Below are 9,442 nucleotides of genomic sequence, written 5' to 3' on the forward strand. Positions count from 1 at the left end.
CATAGCCACCCCCACAAAACAACACAAACGTGTATTGAAAGAAAATTTGGCTACCATCCAAGACGCCATCTTAGGTGTGGGCTACAGTGTTCGATGTACCGCCATGAAAAATAAGAAAGATAAGGAAGAATTAGCCTGATTAACGAGACCATTTGAGCATGTGAAACACATATAACAGTTTAGACTGGTTGAGATCTTTGTAATGTAAAGTGCTTACTGGTAGTGCCTTCAGCAAAGATGGCCGTGCAGTCGGTGGGCGTGTACCTTGTTGTTAGGGGCGGATCTAATGATGACAGTGCCTTGGGACGTCATGCTAGTATAAGAGGCTGTGTGCGCGGTAAATGCGTCAGATAGATCTTGTGTTGAGTAGAGCAATCTAGGGATTCCCGCTTCAACAGTGATTGGACGGAACCCGAGTTCGATAGTATCATGAGTTCCCAGGTCAGACAGAACTACCACCAGGACTGCGAGGCCGCCATCAACCGGCAGGTCAACCTGGAGTTGTATGCGTCCTACGTGTATTTATCTATGGTGAGTGTGCGCGCGGCAGTGACACGCGCATGTTACCTGTGCACCTGCTGTAGCCCCCCCCCCCCCCGTATGTCTGCCCCTAGTGTGGCAATCCGCTTCTGCTATGTACATGTGAAGACCACCTACCTGCAGTTTATCTAGTCTTCCTGTGGCTGTAGGTTTTTTTTATCCCCGGTACCAGAAACGCTGATCCGCCTGCTGTGACTTGTTTCCTACATTTTTATTCCCAAGGAACAAATCATATCCTTTACCTTATTTTGCCATTTGAAATAGCCGATGTGCCTGTTGTAATGGTTAAAGAAATGCTATATACTTAAGACGGTATAGACGTAATTGTGCTCCTGATGCGCAGTGGGTCAGTGATATTGCCCCCTTATTTTCTTCGGTGTATATAGTAGTAAGAGAATTTCATGTGAATATAGTGAGTAAAACTAAAGATGTCTGTGCATCCTGCAACCCCAGCCCATTTTATTGGGTTGTGGCTATATAACACTTCAAACTGCAGTTCGTATAACAAATCCATGGGGAAACGATTTTACTATACTGTCTCTAATGTTCCCAAGTAGATTCTTTCAAGATTGTTAACCTCTTCAGGATGTTAGGCCGTCCCATGCCGTCATGAAAATGCCACGCTTTAAGGACGGTAGGGGACATCCTAATGTTTGCCGTCCCATGCTCATTAAAATCTGGGCTACATGCCTAGCAATGCGGTCAGTCGGCTCTGTTTGAGTCAAGTGGTTGCAGGTACAAGCATGTGTCGTCCTGTTTGGACTATTAACATTATGTCAACATTATCTTTATCAATTGCCTTCACCCTGTAGGGGCTAACACTGATGTTAACTATTGTTTATAAACAGTACAATAGGGATCACAGCTAGACTCTTGCAATTTAATTTGCTCACAAGATCTGTTTTTAATGTTTTGTAGGGCCGCTGATGAAATGCCAGGTATGGGAGTGGCAGTGACTTGGTGTTATGCAAGGATAAGGCTCATCAGATGGGGTTAATCCTTTCTGCTGTTTAAAGGGACAGTATACACTCATTTTCATATAACTGCATGTAATAGACACTACTATAAAGAATAAGATGCACAGATACTGATATAAAAATCCAGTATAAAACTGTTTAAAAACTTACTTAGAAGCTTCCAGTTTAGCTCTGTTGAAAAGGTTGCTGGAAAGCCCACAGCAAGTGGCAAATAAGACCCCCCCCCCTTCTTTTTGCATATGAAAAGACCATTTACACAAACAGCAGCAAGCTGGAGAAGGTAGCTGACGGTATTCACATAAAACTTTGGGGCTTGGTTAGGAGTCTTAAAATCAGAGAAAAGTTATTTAAAAATAAGCAAAACTATACATTTTTTGTAAAAAAACAAACAAAAAAACCAAACTTTATGGGCTATATAAATAGATAATCTACAAAACATTTATGCAAAGAAAAAATGAGTGTATAATGTCTTTTTAAAATGTGTTGGATCTCCGGGCAAGTTATTTTAAATCCTAAAACCAGGCAGTCTGTGTCTGTAGGGCATGGGTGAAATACAGATTGCATTTCCACTGTTCATCAGCTAATCTGTGCCCACTTGCTCCAATGACAGAAGTGGGGCCTTTTGCTGTATTTGAAGGATAGACTAATTTGTTCTCCATATGTTTCACAGCACAGTGAATAGTAAATCTAAAGGTAAAAATGACACAATTCTGAGGTTGTACAATAGCTTAAAATGTTTCCTTTTATTAAAATTTACGTCATACATTTTTTTTTTCTTGGCACCTTTCCATGATCATGCTAAGGAATGCTCACAAGCACACTTTTCTTTTTTTTTTTTTTTTCTTTTTTTTTTTTTCTTTCCCAGACACATTTGCCAGACAACAATACTTGTGTAACTGTTTTATACACAGTGCTTAAAGGACCAGTTTAGTCATGGCTAATTGGTTTGATAAAGTAGCTATAACTCAAAGGACCACTCAATACAGTAGAATTGCATAATTAACACCTACTCTGAATTTCAAATCAGATTTGTTTGCTCACTTTTTTTTTTCTTTTTTTTTCTCCTCATTATCTGGCCCACTATCATGTGAGATATCGGCCAATCAGACTTTATGTATACCCTGTGAGCTTGTGCACATGGTCCATAGGATCTTGTTCCCCCAGAAAGTGTGAATATAAAGACTGTGTGCAGAATTTGATAATGGAAGTAAATTGGGAAAGTGTCTTAAAACTGCTGCACTGAGTCATACGTTGAGTGTCCCTTTATTAAAAACGACAGATTTCAAGCATAATTATGGTTTGTTGTTTTTTTTGGGGGGGGGGCTTCCCACTGCTCCCTCACCCACTTCGCTCGATGCTCTGTACCGCCCAGACAAAAGGGCTGTGCTATAGTGTTTGTAGCCTGCCCTATGGCCAATTGGAAGTACTTATTTAGGTTTATGCAAATAACCTAGGATTTTTTCTCACACACCATTGGTCCAAGTACGATGACGTTGGTGCACATGATTAGGTGCGGCAGGAGTGAGCCAGCCGTGATGTCATTGTAGGGGCTGGTGCATGCGTAATGGGATGCAGGGAGACAGACCGAGGGGCAGTAGGCCAGAATATATTGTCTGGGGGTATGGAAAACATTGTAGAAAAATGGGAGTATTCCATAAAATATTTATAAATATAGGAAGCACTATATACTTACCCAACAAAACATGTTTTACTATGTCTACCAAAAACAAGAAATTAAACTAATTTTCAAACTGTCCCTTTAAGACACATGTATACTGGTGGGCCTACCTCAGTATGCACTCATGTGAAAAGTATAAGCTTCAGCAAAGGAGATCAAGAGAGAAACTAAACGGACTTCAACTGGAATTTTTTTAATCGTAAATTTTACTTCAGTTTAAAATTTCAGTTTAATTTTGACTTCTATGTCCTTGAATATATATTGCCTCTAATAGTTTGCCGTTGTGTATCAGTCTTGGCTATACTGGCTCAAGTGTGCTTATTTACAGCAAAGCCTAACCTACATCTCACTGGGAATGAACATAAGAGAATCTGTAAGGCTAGGCATTCTGTATAAAGCCCATCTGCTGTCGTGTAGGCGTGCTCAGGAGCAGTGTGTTTCTGCTAAAGCTAGAAGACTGCAAGATGGCGCATGCAGCTCTGTAACATGCTTGTTGGCTGAAGAATGTACTATGTTTAGTACCAGTGAACGCTTATGAAATTGCACACAACCTTTTTATTTTTTGTTACTGATAAAAGCGTGCATATACGTATAACCCCAATTCCATTTACTTATTAGCCTAAAGAGAACCCCTTATCCGGCTAGCACAGAGCATTTAAAGACCATTTCCTCCCTCTGTTTCCTGTGCAGTTATTGATCTAAACGTAAAGGGAATATATTAGCAGCTAAAGTCAACTGCAACATGAGCTTTCTTTGTAAGATGAAATGTTACTTACAGACTTGCAAGAATGTGTATACGTGTATGGTCTTCCCTTCTGTCACAGGACCTGATGTGTGATGTCTTTTAATATGCATCTTTTTAAATGTAAGTTAATCTTGCATGTGGTGTGTATATAATAAATAGAATGTCTCTAACTAGTACATATTCACAGAGTTAAATTGTGTCTTTAATCCCACTTGACAAGTCAGTTTTCAGATTTAAAAAAAGTGTTAAAAGGGCACTGTTAATTCAGCTTTCTATACTTTAAGTTGCTTCTGCAGCAAATGGCTTCACTCCACACAAAGGCGCAGTGACCTCCAAGGATGATGGGAGGGCTCTAATCCATGTGGTTGGGAGGGGACATTACATGTGGAATAAACAATCAATGTTTTTCTGCATATGGCAGTGACCTCTGCTGGGCAGAAAGTAGGTCTGCAGGCCCAAGTCTTCTAGTACTGCCCAGTGTCTGAAAATATCTGCACTGGTGATGGTACAGCAGACTTTTGCCTGCATGACTGGTCTTAGTGTCTCATCACTCTCATCCTGGTTTTCAGACAACCACCTATCTTAAAACAAGCTGGTCCCAAGGATATTATCCCTCATAAGATGTTCAATATGGCAACATACACAGTAATACAGTTCTCTACACACAAACAAAGCAGTAAGTCACAACACCACATTATACAATATTAAAGCACCTTAATTTGCACTGCAAGTAATGGGGGGGGCACTAGCCAAAAACTGCACCTGTGGATGAACTTACTCAGGTCGTTAGTCCAAAAATCAGTGAACAAAATACTACACTCCAGCTGGGTACACTTAGTTTATTCAACACTTCTCAGAAGTAACTTATTGAACCCCCATGAAAGAAATGGTTTCAAACGGGGGGGGGGGACCCATTTAATACTGGTCTAAATGTTACTTTTTTTTTTTTTTCCCTTATGTTGTCAGGCTTTCAGACCCCTATGGCGCCTATCCCTGTACTTAGACCTGTGGATCTGTGTGTGTTTTTTTTTTTTTTTTTTTTTTTTTTTTTTTTTTTTTTTTTCTTACCACTTTTACTAAGGAAGCTAACTTTGTTTTCTCCCCCCCAGTCCTATTACTTTGACCGTGATGATGTGGCACTGAGAAATTTTGCAAAATATTTCCTACACCAGTCCCATGAGGAGCGGGAGCATGCAGAGAAGCTAATGAAGTTACAGAACCAACGTGGAGGAAGGATATTCCTGCAGGATGTCAGGGTGAGAATTGACGCTTGCTTTACTTTGTTGTGGATTGTTTAAAGGACAACTCAAAGTTGTATTGCATAATTAGTACATAATAAAAAGACAATGAAATAGCACTCTACTGCTAATTTGAAATTCAGAATATGTTTTTCACAAATTATATTTTTTTGCCCATTTTCCAGCCCCTCTATCATGAGATCAGACTAGTATATGTATACCCTGTGAGGTTGTGCACATGCTCAGTGAAAGGTGGTCCCTCGGTGTGACTGTAAAGATGGTCCAAAATTTGATAATGGAAGTAAATTGGAAAGTGTCTTAATACTGCCTGCTCTGAATCATTTAAAGGGACAGTCTAGTCCAAAAAAACCTTTCATGATTCAGATAGGGCATGCAATTTTAAACAATTTTCGAATTTACTTTTATCACCAATTTTTCTTTGTTCTCTTGGTATTCTTAGTTGAAAGCTTAACCTAGGAGGTTCATATGCTAATTTCTTAGACCTTGAAGGCCGCCTCTTAAGAATGCATTTTAACAGGTTTTTCACCACTAGAGGGTGTTAGTTCATGTTTTTCATATAGATAACACTGTGCTCGTGCATGTGAAGTTACCTAGGAGCCATCACTGATTGGCTAAACTGCAAGTCTGTCAAAAGAACTGAAATAAAGGGGCAGTCTGCAGAGGCTTAGATACAAGATAATCACAGAGGTAAAAATATATATAAATATAACTGTTGGTTATGCAAAACTAGGGAATGGGTAAACAAGGGATTATCTATCTTTTAAAAAATTAACAATTCTGGTGTAGACTGTCCCTTTAAAGTTTAGTTTGACTTAAGTGTCCCTTTTAAGTGTTGTTGGCGGAGAAGTCTGTTCTCTCAATACTAAAGGCAGAAAAAGTCAACCTATGTATAATCTTGGTACCGGTTAGATCCCCTATCAATGCAAGAAACAGATTCTGCCTACTTCCCTAGATACAGCTGCATGACAAGTTGAGGGGAAGTGACAGAAGAATGCGAGGTTTAATACAAACACAGAATCAGTTTAATCTTTTGGTGCCCAACTCCCCCAATAGGAGGACATATGTGTTTTCCTGCATCTTAGATATATTTTGCAGTTAAATATTACAATCATCTGTAGCTTAGCTAGACAAGTATATCTGCATACAGATGCAAACCAAAACATTAAAGGGACACTGAACCCAAAAAAGTTTTCTCTCGTGATTCAGATAGAGCATTCAACTTTCTAATTTACCCCTATTCATTTTTTTTTTCTATGTTCTTGCTATCTTTATTTGAAAAATAAGGCATCTAAGCTTTTTTTGTTTTGTTTACAACTCTGGACAGCACTTTTTTATTGGTGGATGAATGTATCCACTAATCAGCAAGGACAACCCAGGTTATTTACAAAAAATGGGCCAGCATCTAAACTTACATTCTTGCATTTCAAATAAAGCTACCAAGAGAATGAAGAAAATTTGATAATAGGAGTAAATTAGAAAGTTACTTAAAATGTCATGCTCTATCTGAATTGCGAAAGATTGCAACTCTAACATGCTGAATCCTGTCCTCCGTGTTGGGAATAGGGGAGGGAGTGGGTTGGTGTGGGAGAGCAGGTATAAAGCACTGGAGGGCTTAATTGCAGCTTCCAGGTGTTGGGAGGAGTGACTATGCGTGTGGGGGGGTGGCTTATGTGTAATATAATTCTACAGCAGTAGTTGCTGATACTGTATAAGCAAGTGGTAGAGAATAAAGTATAATTTAGTGTTTGGTCTGTTGGCAGAGTGAAGGTTAGGGGTGTTTGCATGTTTCATAATGTTATGCCTCTGTGCTTATTGCACCAGTGTTTGCTGTGTATGTTGCAGGGCTGATCTGTCACTCAAGTGGGTATAAGGCATTTAGACTATTGCTCATTTAAAACCAGGGAAGCATGTTTAGTAAGATCTGTGTTGCATGCTTTAATTGCTTGTCTGATCTATTGATGTTTACAGAAACCAGATCGTGATGAGTGGGGAAATGGCCTGGAAGCTTTGGAGTGTGCTCTGCAGCTGGAGAAAAGCGTAAACCAGTCCCTGCTAGATCTGCACAAACTGTCTACTGACCGCAACGATCCCCACGTGAGTATCTAATGTGCTCCTGTGATATAGCAGTGAGTCCCTGAAGTGTGACCTACCTGTGTGCATTGCACCCAATGTTTACTTGTGCAGTATATGCTTTTGTTCCTGTCTCTGAAGGGGAAATAAGTCACAAAACAATCTGGAAATCTACTAGTTAGCACTTAGACCATAATCTGCTAGTAGATCTGTTAGGGACACCTGCTTCAATATGTGTCCTAGTGTAACCCTTTACTGCAAACTTTTCCTGTTAAATGTGGCCATTAAACACCAATGCAAGTAGAAGGAATCTCACCCAATTAGAGGTCCCCTGTTATTATAAAATAAGACTTATTGCCCCAGTGTCATACAAATAAGGTCTTTACTGTGTGATCATTGGTAGGGCATGCAATACCTTCAGGTTTATTCCTGTAAACAATCCTGCCCCTTAAAGGGACAGCCAACTCAAAATATATGTATTGTTTAAAAAGATGATCTCTATTACCCATTGCCCAGTTTTGCACAGAAAACATGGTTATATTAATACACTTTTTACCTCTGATTACCTTGTATCTAAGCCTCTTTTGAAAGCCCCCTGATCACGACTTATCTATTGACTTGTATTTAAGCCAATTAGTGCATTGTCTGCCACAACCCACGGGCGTGAGAACAATGTTATCTGAATGGCTTGCATGAACTAGCATTCCCCTGTAGTGAAAAGCTAATAAAGCATGTGATAAGAGGCTGTCTTTAGTGGCTTAGAAACAGGCAGGTTTAAAGGTTCTAAAGTATATGATAAGAAGAATGTTGGTTGTGCAAAGCTGTGTAATGGGTAGTAAAGGAATTGCACCTTTTTAAACAAGTGTAGACTGTCCTTTTTAAATCTAGAGGGCTGCCATGATTTTCATTGGTGCGACTATTCTTGGATTACTTGCAATCCACAGCCTATGGGAAGCCTGAGAAGAACTGATACTTCATTTTAATTAGACAGGAGTCCCCTTGCAACAGCTCACTAGTGTCACAGGGGACTTTATATTGACCACTTTATTTAAATATGTCCTTGTACATGATGGTTTGCTTTTCACAAAGATTTTGGTGGCCATGAAAATCCTAAATCCTGCAGATCAGTGAGCACATGTATTTTGGGAGCTTGATGCTTGTGACATCACATCACTATGATACAATGCATATAAGTTGTCCTATAGTGGATAAGGAAGCTGCTGAGACTTGTCTTCTGGACTTGCTTCAGTAAGAACTAAAACCCCCAGTTAGGTTAGTGACTTGGAGCTGTCCAGTTGGCTGAAGTGCTTTAGTCTCACCTTTCTCTTTCCTGCAGCTCTGTGACTTCATAGAGACCCACTACTTGGACGAGCAAGTGCAATCCATTAAGGAGCTTGGTGACCATGTGACAAACTTGCGAAGGCTGGGAGCACCTGGAAATGGCATGGCCGAGTACCTGTTTGACAAACACACACTGGCAGAGCACCATGACTGAGCTTTCTGGTCCCCCTACTCTGCTGTCCTCCTCCCCAGTGTTCTGTTAAACTATTTTGTGGTCTCATATAATTGTTGCTATATTTTTTGCAGCTATTAAAACTAAATCTACAACTAACTCTGTAGTTAGCATCTCATTTTTTAACATTTTGGGTGGAATGGTTAGCTGTAACTGCCAAAATCTAATTTGGTATTTGACTATTTAAAGGGACATTATACATGTTTTTTTTTTTTTTTTTTTTTTCTTTGCATTTTTTTTGTAGTGTGTGTGAGATAACATTGCTCTGATTTTCAGACTCCTAACCAAGCCCCAATGTTTTAGAAGAATACCTACTCCAGCTTGCTTCTGTTTGTGTAAAGGGTCTTTCATGTAATTAGCACTAGTCCATGAACTAGTGACGTATGGGATATACAATCCTACCAGGAGGGGCAAAGTTTCCCAAACCTCAAAATGTTTGTGCTAAGATTTCTACGATGAAATGCGTTTCTCAGCATTTTGAAGCCAGAATACAGTGAATGTCAGACGGATGCTTTTTCATTAAATTTCGAGGGCGCAAAATGCCAAAGTTTAGTCTTAGTTGACGCAGAGTTCCTTGCACAAGGTTGTGTCATTTCCGGATGTTAGCGCCAAAAAAATTCAGTTTGCTTTGTGCGTCATACTTTGCGCCAAATTTCATTA

General features: G+C 39.7%; 1 protein-coding gene across 1 annotated transcript; it reads left to right on the forward strand.

The window, feature by feature from the left end:
• The first annotated feature begins 345 nt into the window (after nt 1-345).
• On the forward strand, nt 346-8,881 carry FTH1 (ferritin heavy chain 1). The gene is made up of 4 exons (XM_053720461.1): nt 346-531; nt 5,050-5,196; nt 7,168-7,293; nt 8,606-8,881. Exons 1-4 carry the CDS (start codon nt 430-432, stop codon nt 8,762-8,764), a joined length of 534 nt encoding a protein of 177 aa, XP_053576436.1. The 5' UTR covers nt 346-429; the 3' UTR covers nt 8,765-8,881.
• The last annotated feature ends 561 nt before the right edge of the window (nt 8,882-9,442 follow it).

The sequence above is a fragment of the Bombina bombina genome, chromosome 7 (genome assembly GCF_027579735.1).
Source record: "Bombina bombina isolate aBomBom1 chromosome 7, aBomBom1.pri, whole genome shotgun sequence".
In the NCBI taxonomy this organism is placed as follows: Eukaryota; Metazoa; Chordata; class Amphibia; order Anura; family Bombinatoridae; genus Bombina; species Bombina bombina.